Source organism: Ornithorhynchus anatinus, chromosome 10, assembly GCF_004115215.2.
Source record: "Ornithorhynchus anatinus isolate Pmale09 chromosome 10, mOrnAna1.pri.v4, whole genome shotgun sequence".
Lineage (NCBI taxonomy): Eukaryota > Metazoa > Chordata > Mammalia > Monotremata > Ornithorhynchidae > Ornithorhynchus > Ornithorhynchus anatinus.
The window spans coordinates 215,722-231,869 of record NC_041737.1 but is presented as its reverse complement, the minus strand read 5'-3'; the positions used below and the strand labels follow the sequence as shown (position 1 = coordinate 231,869).

At 53.7% G+C, this 16,148-nt stretch overlaps 1 protein-coding gene across 1 annotated transcript in view; it reads right to left on the bottom strand.

Moving 5' to 3' along the window:
• Nucleotides 1-3,535: 3,535 nt before the first annotated feature.
• Nucleotides 3,536-16,148, bottom strand: part of GSR (glutathione-disulfide reductase) — a 25,509-nt gene continuing 12,896 nt past the window's right edge. The window contains exons 6-13 of the mRNA XM_029073742.2: nt 15,856-15,910; nt 14,078-14,177; nt 12,970-13,056; nt 11,677-11,835; nt 10,152-10,263; nt 8,880-9,011; nt 8,417-8,550; nt 3,536-3,865 (exon numbers count right to left, since the gene is read on the bottom strand). Coding sequence (XP_028929575.1) covers nt 3,716-3,865; nt 8,417-8,550; nt 8,880-9,011; nt 10,152-10,263; nt 11,677-11,835; nt 12,970-13,056; nt 14,078-14,177; nt 15,856-15,910 — 929 coding nt within the window. The 3' untranslated portion in view covers nt 3,536-3,715. The remainder of the gene's footprint in view (nt 3,866-8,416; nt 8,551-8,879; nt 9,012-10,151; nt 10,264-11,676; nt 11,836-12,969; nt 13,057-14,077; nt 14,178-15,855; nt 15,911-16,148) is intronic.

Here is a 16,148-nt window from a genome sequence, read left to right as displayed (position 1 = left end):
AGGTCAAGGATTGAGCCTACTAACTCTCTGGAGCTCTCTCGTGTGCTTAGTTCAGAGCCCTGCTCACGGCAGCGATTAGTATTTATTACAAGTGCTTACTATGTGCAGAGCCCTGTACAAAATGCTGGAGAAGAATACACAGGTGAGAATTAGACATAGTCACCGTCAGTCGGGAGGGCTCACGGTAAGAACTCAGTAAATACTGCAAATTGATCTCATTTACCCCTGCATTCACTGAGTGCATCAGTTAGATAATACCAACATTATCATTATTATTATTATTATTGTAATGGTATTTGTTAAGTGCTTACTATGTGTCAAACACTTTTTCAAGCGCTGGGGTAGATCTGAGAAAATCAGGTTGGACACAATTCCTGTCCCACAGGGGGTTCACAGTCTTACTCCCCATTTTACAGAGGAGGAAACTGAGGCACAGAGAAGCAAAGTGACTTGCCCACAGTCACCCAACAGACAAGTGGTGGAGCTGGGATTAGAACCCAGGTTCTTCTGACTCCCAGGCCTCTGCTCTATCCCACTGGGCCGTGCAGCTTCTCATTAGTGTCTCTAGGCTCCAGGTGGGGAAACTGAGGCCCAGAGACATTAATAGCGGGTTGAACAGTGTACCATATTTGAAGAACAGGTTGAGACCCCAGTTGGCCTGGCTTCCTGGCCGATTTGGTCTTTCCAGGCTAGACGCTTTCTTGGAATTAACACCGGAGGCTGTTTAGGTTCCTCGTCGGCCCCTTTGGCCTCACTCAGAGGCGTTGATGGGGCCTCACTGTCAGACAGCCATACGCACCCTGCCTTGCCCCTCCAGGATAAAGCAGGGCAGAGCACTCCTTTCCCTTAGGAATATATTGCTCACATCAGTATGTAGCTCATGAACTGAACCATGATAGTCCAGTTATGGACAGGGGAGAGGTGGAAGTGCTGCCATAGCAGATGGAATGGTGGGGACCCATGCTCACTCTTCTACCCACTCCCCCTCTTCTCCTCTTCCTACACTCCCTCTCCACTCCCCCTGCTCTTCTTGACCCAAGCTCACTCTCTGCTCCCACTGCCCTTCTCATTCTACACTCACACTCACATTCCCCCTGCTTCCTCTTGTCCCGTGCTCACCATCCGCTCCCTGCTCCTTCTCTTCTCCTCCTGCTCTTCTTGTCCCACCTCCACACTCTGCTCCTCCTACCCTTCTTTCCCACATCCTCTATCCATTTCCTCAGCCCTCTACCCAGATCCCTTCTGTCTCTAATTGAAGGCAGGACTCTTGTTTCTCAACCCTGCTAATGCCACCAGCCCCCATCTGTGGGCTGGGTTGAGCAGAGACAGGCAGTCTGGGGACCGTGTCCTGGAGAGGGAGTCCCACCGAGACAACGGACAAGCCGCGTGCCAGAAGTCAGACCCCCTGAAAGGCTGAGCCTCGAAGCCCTCAGGCTCTGGGGGGCCCAGAGGCTCCAGCGGGCAGATGAACTCCAGCATGGCAGGTACCGGTACCTTTGGGTCAGAGCGCAAGCCGCACCCTTCGGCCATGTAAACTGAGTTTACCCGACCGCCAGCTGACTTCCAGAGAATAAAGCCAAGTGCACATCAAAGAGTTCCGAGCCCAAGCTGACATCCCTTCGCCCCAGCCTGGGCCGTCGGCCTCTTTCCTGTACCAGGCCTGTTCAGAGCTGCCATGGCAGGTGAAATGGTGCATCCCACCCATTCCTTCCTGGAAAGGCAGTGAGGGCGGGCATCAGCCAACACTGGGCACAGGGCACCGCAGTGGGTGCGGGGGATAGTTCCCTGGGAGAACCTTCCAGAACTTCCAATCTAACGAGAGATACAAGCACCAAGATCTAAACTATGGGCTGGAAGGACCCAACTCTAGGCTTAGGCCAAGGATACAAGACAAGGGATGGGTGAAGATGCCCCTCTAAACGGTAAGCTCCCTCTAAACAGTAATGTAAGCTCACTCTGGGCAGGGAATGTGTCTACCTACTCTGTTATGGTCTACTCTCCCTACCACTTAATACGGTGCTCTCTGCACACAGTAAACACTTAGTAAATGCCATTGATTGAAGAGGCTGAAGATGAACTCCCACCTTCTTCCTCATCTCCTCCCTTGGCATCTGGGACTCCCAGTTAAGCTCTTTGGAGTGATCGACCGGTCGATTGAGCAGAAATCCACTCTCTCGGAGAGGTTGAGTCAGGGAGCGGTGTCCCTGCAGGACAAGACCGGGGCTGTGGGCATCCCCGAAGGGGCGCTGGGGAGGAGGCTGCCTTGTGTCTCCCAGCTAATTGGGCAGGACGTGAATAATAGGGCACCCGCTCGAGCTCTGGCACCATCCAGCTGCTCCTTTGCGCACCGTGATTTACCGGCCCAGTGTGGCGGCTCGTGGGCCCCACTGGCTGGTGCTCACGAAGGCAGAGGAATGGCATTGGATGGGGGCTTCGGCCACGGCACCTATTGCTGTAAAACAGGAGAGTTCTTCACCCCTCTTTCCAGAGAACTGGAAGATTTGCTGAGATGCTTAGAGGTCCTTCAAATGGAGAGCAACAGGAGGGAGAGATATGTCTTTGGTTATGTTGTTGGTTGGCTTGCATGTGAGACTGCAAAGTTCCTTGAGGGCAGGTACCATTGGTCTCAAGTGTCTGATACAGTGCTCTGCCCACTGGGGAGACTCAGTACATTCTGGGAACCCTGCAAACACTGATTCTTTATTCTGCTATAAAACCAGTGTAAAAGTAAACAGAGTGGCAGAAGTGAGAGAATTCTTCACTCTTAAAATTACCTGTTTCTCTCTCTCTCTCTCTCGTTCGCTCGCTCACTCACACACATTCAATCTTTGAGAGGAATTGATCAAGGACACTTTAAATTACAAGCGATGAGATGAGCCAAAAAAGATGAAAGCCTTAAAAGGGCATGTCTTTAGAGTGGCTTTCCCGGTGGAGGAACACAATTTCAGCGTGGCTCAGTGGAAAGAGCACGGGCTTTGGAGTCAGGGTTCATGAGTTCGAATCCCAGCTCTGCCACTTGTCGACTGTGTGACTGTGGCCAAGTCACTTAACTTCTCTGTGCCTCAGTTCCCTCATCTGTAAAATGGGGATTAAGACTGTGAGCCCCACGTGGGACAACCTGATTCCCCTATGTCTACCCCAGCGCTTAGAACAGTGCTCGGCACATAGTAAGCGCTTAACAAATACCAACATTATTATTATTAATTTCGGTTTCAGATTTTCTCAAGCAAAGACGTTCATGCCTTTTGCCTGTCGGGTCTGAGGACAAAGAGCCCCTTGCCCCACCATCTCCCTTCAGCCTGCAGCAGGACAGAGGCTTGGTCAACTCTGGAGGGGGCTGCTGACTCCACACAGTTTTGCAGCTGGGAGAAGGAAGAGAAGGAGGAAGAAGAGGAGGAGGAGGAGAAAAAGGTAGAGGAAGAGGAGGAGGCTAGAAAACCAAGAGCTGGGAGTGATTCTGAATATCAAATCCAAAGCCGTGAGCACTTTGGAATGACCACACTAGCAAAAGAGGAACAAATAAAGCACTTGAGACTTTTGAAGCCACAAAAATAAATTGCATCATTTTCTAGAAATCTTTTCCAACCAAAGAGAAGACTGTGCTTAAAATACCATCTGGTGTTGCCTAGACAAAAAGCAAGAGTCCGTGGAACCGGTGCCCAGCAGCCTCCTGACACTGGAGTCCCTCGTGATAGCGGGAAAACTGGCTGTTCCTTCAGCGGAGGGTCACCAGCTCTTCCGAAGAGGTGGGGTGGATGGCGACCGTGTTGTCGAAGTCGGCCTTGGTGGCTCCCATTTTCACAGCCACAGCGAAGCCTTGCAGCATCTCGTCACACCCCAGGCCTTGCATGTGTATGCCCACCACCTGCCAATACAGGAGCTTGTTAGTCACAGAACCGCTCAGCTCTACATGTGTCACATGCCAGGCCTTGTACGTCTATGCCCTCCACCTGCCAACACTGGAACCCGTTATTCATGGAACCGCTCAGTACACGCTGCGCAGTGGGCTATACGCCACCCGCTAAAGCCATTCACCAAATGCGGGCAGCTCACAGCAGAGATGAATGGGTGGGGCAGACCAAAATCCCGGCAACATTCCCAGGGGGCGAGGGGCAGAGTGAAGAGGAGTGGATTCAGCTTACACTTGCAGGCTAAATTCAGCTGCCTGGCCACAGAATGTATAATTGTGGAGGCAGGGTCAAAGAAAGCAAATTAATTTACTGCCATCCTCTGGCATCTGAGCATTCTGCCCTCCAGCTCACTCTCGACAGTTTGGCCAGACCCGTGCCCAGCCCATAGTCATGGCGACGGCCCGCGCTCTGGCCCCCACTGTCTTGGTCATTGGCGGGGTAGCCCAGCCCATCAAAGTCATTGAATGAAACTGTCTTGTGCTTTAAAGGGCGGCTGCCATCGGGGTTTATTACCGATCCCCACAAGCACCGAGGGGGATCTGTACTTAAAGACAGACTCAGAGGATGGACACCATGCAGAAATTATTCCGATTTTAATCAATCTGTGGTTCTACACAGCTAGGCCGCAGCCCAGGAAAGGAGGGAGGGCCCTGCTGCCTCCAGATCTGGAAACACGATCGGTGGTCAGTGCCCAGCACAACAAACAGCCCAAGGACCGAACGAGAGAGGCAGGATCGGGAGGGCTGAGGGGGTGGCCATTATCTGCTGGAGTTCTGCGCGCTGGGCTGGGCCGGGCCAGGCCAGGCCACTGGAGGCCGGGTTTGTTGGTAAGTACAGTGGCTGCATTGCAGTTATCCTCACTGACCATAAGATCATCAATCAATAGCATTTATTGAGTGTTAACTGTGTGCAGAGCACTGTACTAAACACTTGGGAGAGTACAACAGAGTTTGTAGATGAAATAGTGCCAGCAGCCATAATAATAAAAATAATAATTTTGTTATGGTCTTTGTAAGTGCTTACTTTGTGCCAGGCACCCTACTAAGCGCCGGGGTAGATACCAGATCATCAAGTTGTTTATATCTATAATTCTATTTATTTATATTGATACCTGTTTACTGGTTTTGATGTCTGTCTCTCCCCTTCCAGACTGTAGCCTGGTGTGGGCAGGGACTGTCTCTCTTTATTGCTGAATTGTGCTTTCCAATTGCTTAGTACAGTGCAGAGCACTCAGTAAATACGATTGATGAATGAATGAATGAAAGGTTGGACACGGTCCATGTCCCATATGGGGCTCAAAGCCCTAATCCCCATTTTTAAAGATGAGGTAACTGAAGCACAGAAGTGAAGTGACTTGCCCAAGGTCACCCAGCAGTCAAGTGCCAGAGCTGGGATTAGAACCCAGGTCTTTTCTGACTCCCAGTCCCGTGCTCTACCCACTAAGCCACATTGATTCTCATTGCTTCTCATCATCATTAGAACCCAGGTCATGGGTTCTAAATCCCGCTCCGCCACTTGTCAGCTGTGTGACTTTGGGCAAGTCACTTCACTTCTCTGTGCCTCAGTTCCCTCATCTGTAAATGGGGATTAAGACTGTGAGCCCCACGTGGGACAACCTGATCACCTTGTATCCCCCCCCAGCGCTTAGAACAGTGCTTTGCACCTAGTAAGCGCTCAACAAATGCCATTATTATTATTATTATTATCATAATCATGATAATAATGATATCCCAATTTAGGTGGGAGGGTCCTGAATTTTAGGGTCTATCCTGCCTCCTGCTTTCGGCATCTTTTCTCCTGACTAGCTTTGGGCTCCTTCGCAGAGCTTGAGTTTCGCCCTGTGAGAGCTACCCCTCGTCAGCTTGAAGCAGGAGCAACAACCAGACAGCAGCAGCAGCCCCAAGCATCCTAGGGAATGACCCATCCCCCCCACGGGTGTCAAGGGAGGAGGGGCTGAAAACAACCACTCTCCAGCAATCAGACGGTACCTTTGCAAGCAAAACCAGGGACCTGAACCGCTCTGTCCTGTGGCGAGCAGGCCAGTTGGCCAAAATCCTCTCCTTGGAAGCCCCAGCCTGCCCCAGACGCTGCAGCCACTACGCCCTGGAGTCCCCAGAAGGGGCAGGGATTGTTAACACATTCGGATGGGGCTGAGAAGGAGATCTGGAGAGCTGAGCTCTCTCCAGCTGGGGGGCGCCCGGCCTCGGAGGCCCTCCCACAACCACCCCGCGACTGCACAGAAAGCAAGTCTCCTTTCTAAAGAGGGCCAGGGTGACACGCAGAGCCGCAAGGTCGGAGGATCAAAGCATCTCCCAGCCGGAGGGGAAATCGGCCTCCCTTAACCCGAGGAACAGCTGCGGTCCAATGGTTTAAACTCTGGGAAACAGGAACTGGAGAGCTGAGCTCTGGCCCGGCCACCCAAAGTTAGCTTTAGGGGAGTGAAGTATGCATGCTGGTTGAAGTAGGAGAGTAGCAGGGTGAGGTAGGAGGGGGCAAGGCGACCGTGTGCTTTAAAGCCAATGGTGAGGAGTTTCTGTTTGATCTGGAGATGGATGGGCAACCGCTGGACGATCTTGAGGAGAGGGGAAACACGGCCTGAACGTTTTTATAGAAAAATGATCTGGGCAGCACAGTGAAGTCTGTCTACTTATTTTGTTGTCTGATCCCCCTTCTAGACTGTGAGCCCGTTGTTGGGTACGGATTGTCTCTCTCTGTTGCCGAATTGTACTTCCCAAGCGCTTAGTATAGTGCTCTGCACAGACTAAGTGCTCAATAATTATGATTGAATGAAGTATGGACTGGAGTGAGGAGAGATAGGAGACTGGGAGGTCAACAAGGAGGGATAGGATACATGATAGGATTAACGTTGTAGCCATTTGGATGGAGAGGAAAGGGCAGATTTTAGCAATGTTGTATGGAACTGACAGGATTTAGTGATGGATTGAATATGTGGGTTGAATGAAAGAGAGGAGTCAAAGATACCGCCAAGTTACAGGCTTGAGAGACAGGAAAGATGGTGGTGCCATCTACAGTGATGGGAAAGTCAGGGGGAGGACAGGGTTTGGGTGGGAAGATAAGGAGCTCTGTTTTGGCCATGTTAAACTTGAGGTGAAAGGACATCCAAACAGAGATGCCTTGAAGGCAGGAGGAAATGTGAGACTGAAGAGAGGAAGATAGATCAGGACTGGAGATGTGGATTTTGGTATCATCTGCACAGAGGTGGTAGTTGAAGCCATGGGAGCTAATGATTCTATTCTATTCTATTCTATTCTATTCTATTCTATTCTATTCTATTCTATTCTATTCTTGATTCTATTTATTGCTATTGTTCTTGTCTGTCTGTCTCCCCCCCCCCCATGGACTGTAAGTCCATCAAAGGGCAGGGACTGTCTCTATCTCTTACCGATTTGTACATTCCAAGCGCTTAGTACGGTGCTCTGCACATAGTAAGCGCTCAATAAATACTATTGATTGAATGAATAATGAGTTCTACAAGGGAGTGGGTGTAGATGGAGAATAGAAGGGGACCCAGAACTGAACCTTGAGGGACAACCCACCGTTAGGGGGTGGGAAGCAGAGAAGGACCTTGCGAAAGAGACTGAGAATGAGTGGCCAGAGAGATGGGAGGAGAAGCAGGAGAAGACAGTGTCAGTGAAGCCAAGGTTGGATAATGTTTCCAGGAGAAGGGGATGGTCGACAGTGTTGAAGGCAGCTGAGAAGTCGAGGAGGATTAGGATGGAGTAGAGGCCATTGGATTTGGCAAGAAGGAGATCATATGTGACCATTGAGAGGGTTTCTGTGGAGCAAAGAGGAGGGAAGCCAGATTGGAGGGGGTCAAGGAGAGAATTGGAGGAGAGGAGCTTGAGACAGTGGCTGTAGACAACTCGCTCAAGGTGTGTGGAGGGAGACTGGATGATAACTGGAGGGAGCAGTGGGGTCAAGAGAGGGATGTTTTTTAGGATGGGGACACATGAGCATGTTCGAAAGCAGAGGGGAAGAAGCCAATGGAGAGCAAACAATTGAAGAAAGGCAGTTAGGGAGGGGGGAAGAGAGGGGATAAATCACTTAGCTCTTCAGTTTTCCTTCCCTCTGTGAGCCCTATGTGGAACAGTGACTGAGTCTGAGCTCACTGTCTTCTATCGATCCCAGCACTTTCCCCAGTGCTTGATACACAGCAAACGCTTAATAAATACCACAATTGCAATTTTTATCGTTTGCTTCAGCATTCACGAGTCCTCCAATAATACAATGGCAAGCAAGAAAAGGAGTCGTGGGGCCCCACCATCTCCCGTTAACTCCTGTGCCGCTGCCAACGGGTCACTTTTTTGAGGAGGGGATGGAAGATGGGGTGAAATCAATCAACTGTGTTTCTTGAGTGCTTACAGAGCACTGAACCAAGAGCTTGGGAGAGTCCTACACAACAGATTTGGTCGACATTCCCCACCCACAACGACCTGACCGTCTAGAAGTATCTTTCTTCTCCACTTGCTTCATCTGCTCCATACCTTTTCCTGGCGACACGCACACACCAGTTTCATCACACATTTCGTTTTCCTTCTGGTAACTGCGTGGTACATTGGAGTAAAGGAGGTCGAATAGATCTTGACATTTTCTCTTCCATATTTTGAAACCGCTTCATCTGCAATGCACAAAGAGCTGGGGTCGGCTGGGGGCCACGCCGGGGAAGAGTTGGGCAGGGGATCTGAGGACAAACCCTTGAGGAGGACCAGGAGGAGGGGCGGGAGATGATGCACCCGAGCTGGGGCAGCCCAAGCGGCAGGAGGCCCGGCAGGGAGGAGAACAGGACTGCTGGAGAAGCTGTAGGACTTGGGAGGAACCTGCCCTTGCCAAATGGAGACTTCCGTGGCCAAACTGACCGGGTCCCCAGGGTTCCTTTCCCCCGGCCCAAGCACCAGAAAGAAAGACGAGTTGAGGGCACCTCTCAGTTCCCTCCCTCCTGGCACCTACCTTCCGTGAGCCCCACAGTCCCGATGGGCGGGTGGCTGAAGACCACGGTCGGGATGTTGTCGTAGTCCATTTTGGAATCTTCTTTGCCTTCAAAGAGTCGATGGGCTAGTTTTCGTCCGGCAGCTATGGCAACTGAAAAGCAAGGCTTCAGATGTGGGATTTCCCCCTGGCTCAGGCAACCGGGCAGGGATGGTTCGTTTGTCCACCTGCCCGGGTCGGTGAGCCGTCGGGTCTGGCCCTCCCACAGTCGAGGGCCCACTCAAAAACTGCAGAGAAGAACAGATCGGAGACCCATGCGATCTCCCGTGCCAAGGCACAAATTGTGCTCCAGGACTCCACCTCCCACCCATGCAATCTCATCAGGTTTAACTGAGGTCTTCCCCGAGGCCAAAAGTGAGTGGCTCAGAGATCGAATAGACGTGTTCAAAAACATGGCCGCTGCCACCATCTTGGCTGCTTCCCACACCCTGGAGCATGGAGACGAGGAGCTGTGCTAGGAGAATTTGACTTCCTCTTTGTTCCCTGAGGAGAAAAGTAAAGCTGGATGGAAACAAGACTCCAAGGACCTGGGCGGAGGAGAGGGCCCCACCAACTACTTCCAGAGGGAGCCCCAAGCCACTCAGAGGTAGCCAGATATCCCGATTTAGGTGTGAGAGTCCTGAATTGCAGGGTCTATCCTGCCACCTGCTTTCAGTTTTTCTTGACACATTTGTATCCTCAAGCTTGAAAAGCCTAAAGGGAAAAAGAGCAAGATTAGCTAAGATACACGTCTCAGCTAATGCCAAGGGAGAGGAGCAGAAGGGAGAAGGAAAAGAGAAAATGGGGGAGAAGTGCCGCCTCCAGAACCTAAGATGCCGCAGACTAGGTAGCCGATGAGGGCTGCCTTGCACCGCTGTGAAACGAACAGCAGATCCAAAGAAGAAGGGAGAGGAGAGAGACCCCTCTTCGGCCACTAACTTTAAGTCTTGTCAGTGTTCCTTAGCCGTGACCACCTGCTTGGTCTGGAATCTAATCTCTACCTCCAGAAAGCATATCAACAAGTCCCTCTGAACTCACACCCATGGTCTTGGGTTTAGAGAGCTTCTGGGATTTTAAAACAGAGTTCCTCTTCCCGGGAATTGGATGGTGCCCATTGTTGTAGCACCCCGATCTCTTTCGGCTCTCCTTCAGCACGGTTTGGGCCCCTTGGTGGGCTGAAGACCAGCCCGGGGGGGGCCTGTCCATGCTCGCTCTCTCTACCTCCCAGCCGCAGTGCCAACAGGTGGTCGTTACCTGGCGTGAGGAGGGCTCTCCCACACACGTCCCCGACGGCGTAGACCCCCCTCCGGTTCGTGTTCTGGAACTCGTCTACGAGAATGTGACCTCTATCATCTGTCCTGATGCCCTGGGGCATGGAGGAAATAATAATAATGATGGTATTCGTTAAGCGCTTACTATGTGCCAAGGATTGTTCTAAATGCTGGGGTAGATACAAGGAAATCAGATTGTCCCATGTGGGGCTCACAGTCTTAATCCCCATTTTACAGATGAAGTCACTGAGGCCCAGAGAAGTGAAATGACTTACCCAAAGTCACAGAGCTGACAAGTGGTGGAGCCGGGGTTAGAACCCACGACCTCTGACTCCCAAGCCTGTGCTCTTTCCACTAAGCCACGCTGCTTCTCTTATAATAAAAATGATGATGATGGTATCTGTTAAACACTTACTATGTGCCAAGCACTGTTCTAAGCGCTAGGGTAGATACAAAGTAATCCATTTGTCCCACGTGGGGCTCACAGTCTTAGACCCCGTTTTACAGAGGAGGTAACGGAAGCCCAGAGAAGTTAAGTGACTTGCCCAAGTTCACACAGCAGACAGGTGGCAGAACCAGGATTAGAACTCACGTCCTCCGATTCCCCAGCCTGGGCTCTTGCCACCGAGCCATGCTGCTCCCGCAAGGAAATGGCGGGGAAAGAGAGTGAACCCCAGTTCCGAACAGCTGGATGCCATCCCGCCCGGCCCTTGCCACGCTTGGCGCTTCCTTCATCATCAGAGCAGAAATCACCCGATGCCAAACAGCACAGAGACGGCAGCTTCAAGGACTGAACAATGAGGTACCAGTGCCTTTTGTTCGACTTAAAGACCCAAATGTTCATTCAAAGCTGCAGCCCCGACCTGGCCTTGACTGGACCCCTGCTGGACCGAGGGTGGCGGGTGACCAGAGCTCCAGGTTCGGCCAGGGAAGGAAAAGGGACGGAAGGAATATTCTGGCTGCCCCACCCCATGGGCCCTCCCTCGGGGGGAGGGGACTGCAAACGTGGCAGAACCTTCAGCTGCAAGCCACATGTGCACTGAGAGATACGGGTCACATGCCACGTGACCTGGGGATTCAAAATGTCCCAGGCTGTGCTACGGGGCAATTCAAACGCCTGGAAAGATTTTGCAGTTTCAGGGCTTGCTACCACAGGCATTAGGGCAATATATCAATAATAATAATAATAGTAATCGGAGTACTTGTCAAGTGTTTAGGTTGTGCCAAGCACTACGCTGAGTGCTTGGGTACAATACCATTGGATGGGCCACCTGACCCCCCCTCTATCAAAGGTCCCTCAACCAGGACAGCGGGCAGCCCCTGGCGCTGCACGTCCCAGGCTGACGGGCCCCAGCCCAGGAGATTTGGTAGCAGTGCACGGTGGAGGCTATTGCTACGGGATGGGAAAGCCATCTGGCCCACCTAGGCCCGGGGCAGGAATCTCCCCTCCCCGCCCCCCACCGCCGGGTGACGCTTCTTCCCCAGGGGTGCTGAAGGGCACGCCTCACCACACGGTCCAGGTTCAGGCCCTGGGTGTTCGGGTCCCGGCCGATGGCCCAGAGCAGGCATGTCACGTCCTGGATGGTGTGGACGCTGGGATTCCCCCCGGGGGCCACGGTAGTCACGGACAATTCCAGGCCAGCGGGGGACTTCCGCACTGCTCTGACCTGACGGCAAAGACGACAAGAAATTGGTCAGGGGTGCAATGGGCAGGGGGCAGGGGGAAACAGAACTAGAGGAAATCAAGATATGGCTTAGCTCTCAGAGTGGCTTAAAGTTGGTCAGTCAGCCAGTCAATTAATGGTATTTACTGAGCGCTTCCTGTATGCAGAGCATTGTACTAAGTGCTTGGGAGAGTACAAAATAAGAGACACATTCGTCGCCCACAATGAGCTTACAGTCTAGCGGGAAAGGTTTCGAAGGAAATCTTTTTAGCTTCACCTGCTCGCCACTGTGTCACTGCCCGCCTCCCTTTCGCCAGCAGCCCTGTGCTTATTCACCACTGCCCCCCGGCTGCTTATCACCAGGATAGACCTATGCCTGTTCACCACCGTGCCACTGCCTCTGCTTCACCAGAGCAGCCCTGTGCTTCTTCACCACTGTGTCCCTGCCTCCCTGTGGCTAGGGAAGCCCCGCACCTGCTTGCCACTGATTCCCCACATGGAGCTCCAGAAAAAAAGCCACCCTGAGAAGCCACACCTGCCCGGCCCACGAGGAGCTGCCGGTCTTGGTTAAAGGCTCCCAAACCCTCACCTGCACCTTCTTCAAGGCAATGGTTCCCCAACTGACCTCGGAGAACCCTGGGGCCCCCAGACGGCCCCACGTGGCAGAATGACCCTGAGAGGACAGCGATGGCTAGCCGAGCATCCGTGCGACCGCTAGGACCTCAGCACCGAGACCCCTTGGGGAAGATTTGACTCCAGCACTGGGGATGCACGCGGCACCGCTCGGGGGCTCTCATCCCCACCCGACGTGTGACCGCTGGGGCACCAGGGAGTCATGGTGAGAAGGCAGGCAGGGGGGCGGCAGCGCTCACACACTCTCATCCCCACCTGAGGTGCTCCCACTGGGTTACCAGGGCAAGGTGGTGGGCCGGGGGGTTGCCACGGGCAGCTCATAGTGAGGTGCATTCCAGAATTTTACATCTAAAACCCATTTATGGTCAAAGTGATGGTAGCCTGGAGCTGAGAACACCACCACCACCCACTGTGGGGGAACAAGCATAGAACACAAATCGCTCTACGTACGCGGGCTCTGCCGCAAGACCCTGCCCTAGTTGGGCAGCTGCCGCCTCAACAAACCTGAGAATACTTCAACACCTCGATGCCAGCATTCTCTAGCTCTTGGGTGCAGTTTGAACTGATGATGGAATCAAAACTCCTCAGCACCTGGAGGAAAACACATTAGGGTAGGGAAGAAGGCTGGGCCCAAGGCCTGTTGCCCACTGTCACAGCCAACTGGCAGGCAGGGAGATGAGGGTGGCTGGCTGTCTGATGGCCAAAATCAGCTCCTAGACACTCCGTCCTCCCCCGACCATGCCCTTCCCAGGGGACCAAGAACCAGATCAGCTCTCCCATTTTGAGAGCAGCCTCTTGGAGGTGGGGTCCCTCCCCAGTCACATTAGTGTCTCCCACTCCCTCCATGAGAGAGGGAGCCAGGCCAGTCCCTCCTAGAAGGCTCTCTCCGCCAGGTGAGCCCCACGAGCAACCCCAACTGACTGCTTTCACGATTCAGCTGAAACCCGACAGAGCCCTGGGGTGGGGCTGGTGGGACGTCAGAGGAGGCCGAGAGCCAAGCCCAAAGCTTCCCGCAGGGGAGGAGATGGCCGCCGCACTGTCTTGGCTGGACCCAGCCGCCACCCCGGCACCATTAAGCGATAACCAACCCCAACGGCTACCGAGAACACCAAGAAATGGTGACTGATGCTGTTTCTGACCATCCAACTGATCTCTGGCAAGCAGAGAAGGAAAACGCCGGAGTTTCTCATGACAGCCTCTGCTTAAGCGGTGGGTTTCCCTCTTCTTGACTTGGAGTGCAAAAGGTACCTCCAGCCTGGACCCAGGAGGGCTTTGGCTCTGCCTGTCTCACGGAGGCACCCTCCTTTCCTGCCAAGGCACCCTCAGGCCCCAACAAGGTGCCCTCTGGCCGCTGCTGAGTTACCTTCCAATTCTACCAGGGCATCCTCTGACCTCCTCCGAGGCACCCTCCTGCCCCAGCAGCATCAGCAGCAGACCTTGGTCTAGGAGCACCTCTGGAGCAGTCATGGCTGGACTTAGAGGTGGGCGGCTGGGTACTCTGAACCCCCAGCATTCCGGGCCTTCTCCCAGACCAAGTTCTGCTGCCGATTAAGCAGCGGGGTGGGAGCGGGGGCTGGAGGGGGATGGGCAGGAAGAGGGGCGTCCTGGCTACCTTGTCATGGCGGATGATCAGGGACGTCTGGGAGCCCAGAGCCGATAGGATGCCGGCAATCTCCACGGCGATGTATCCAGCCCCAACGATCACACTGCGCCTGGAACCAAGTCCGGCAGTCACCAGAAGAATGTCTCAAAGGCCTCTCCGGGGGCAAGGGGAGGCAGTAGATAGAGTGAACTGGCATGGAGGGAGGGTCAGGGAGGGGAACGGCCAGTAGGACGGGTGCTCCCCTACCCAAGCACCCGGCAGTCCGCACCCCGCCCTCCCCTGCCTCAGCTGCTGCTGGATGCCAATTGGTCACAAGGGGACACACATGATTTTCTGATAACTCCCACCACTGCTGCATTAGGAGTAGAGATTAAAGAGCCGTGAGTGCATTGCTGCAGACAGCCCAGCATGGAGTACCACAATCTAGGGAGGAATGGCTCTCTGAGCAGAAGCATCGTAATAAGGCGCCGGTCCTGAGATGGCCAGAGCCAATCCAGCAACCGGAGCCAGAGGTGTCGCCCGAGATCACACGACCGGGGCCGGTCCGTGCCTGTTCACAAACAGCCAGGACCGTGGGTGCCCTTTGGTCTTCCTAGTCTCACCGCACCCGAGGGGGTGAATTTTGCCATCAATGGCATCAGTGTCTTTGAGTACAAAGGGTGGCTGTTGCTATCTAGATTTAAGGGTCATCTAACCGCCTGAGTGAAGAAGGTAAAGAATAAGCTCCAGTCACACCCAGGGAGTTGGCCCTGATGATTGTGGGTGTCCTACAGGGAACCAAGTTCAAGTTTGCAAGATCTAAAACTCAGCTGGCTCAAAAGGGTAGACCCCCTTCCCCGCAAGCCCCTTTCCCCTGATTGACGAGGCCAAGGCAGAATTGACACTGGTCCAAGCCCAAAGAAAGGGTTATCAGGAACTGGGCAGAAGTCGGCAGTCTTTCCGGACAACTTGGCTTGCTGCAGCGCCAGAAATCCCAGGCAGAGAAGCTGGAGGAGTCCCGGGGAGCCAGGTGGAGGTGGCATTGGGCAGGGCCTCCTGGCAGTGGGCTCCTTGCAGGGGAGCCAGGCATTTCTGGGATCTGTGGCCTGGGGACACCTGGCCTTACAACAGACCCGAGGGCAGGAGAGGCTGGGCCTGGAAACAGGATCTAGGCTCTTCTGCCTGGTTTAGAATCGTATGGGCTGAACTTGTTAAACGTACAGCACTTAAAGTTTGACTGCCCAAAGGTCAGAACTGCCTCAGGTTTGGGGAAGCACTTGCCCCCGCTGGATGTGCAGGGCCTTGTTGTCGGCCAGCACCCCGTCCTCTCATCTCAATGCACACTACTGCCGGGGATTGGGTGGTGGGGTCGGGCGGGAACACAACCACGTCCCCGACAGAGCAGCTGAGCCCGGAGCCGTGCTCCAGTCTTAGAGCTGGGCTGGGCTCTCCAACCCCCACCCCTACCCCGTCTGGGGCATCTCTCTGGGCACTGGATGCAGCTGGCACTACCTGGCCTCTCAGGGGGCTCTAGCAGGACAGCGCTCCTGGAGGGGCGATGGCCAGGGACCTGGCGTTCCCGACTTCCACAACCCTCTGAAGGGGTTTTGTGAGGAAAGCCCCGGGGTGCAGGTGGGGAAGGGCGGGCCCCAGCTCAGGCACCTCCTCTGGAATCTCCATGTACCTCAGAAATCCCCAGGAATTGGAGCCTCTCATTTCCCCCCAACCCAAATTCTGGACTCACTGGACCCCCAGAGCTCATGAAGAACAAGCTCTCCCAATCTTGAGATTGCCTTGGAGGAGTTTACCTGGGCAACTCTTCCAGTTCAAAGAATCCATCGCTGGTGATTCCCAAACTGGCACCTGTGAGACAAAATATATTTCTCTCCTGTAGGCCGCACTTCAGCTCTACAGATACCCGAACATCCTGCTGAAAAAACTTCAGTCAGGGAGTTGCTGGCTGGCAAAGCAAGCGGCCATCCAGGTTGTTCAAGATCCCGTGGACTCCTTGCTAGGCCAGGACAGAAGATCGCAGGCCGTCACTGCATTTTAAATGGCCCAGAATCTCCCACCCCTAATTCTGGGGTCTGCTTCAGCTGTG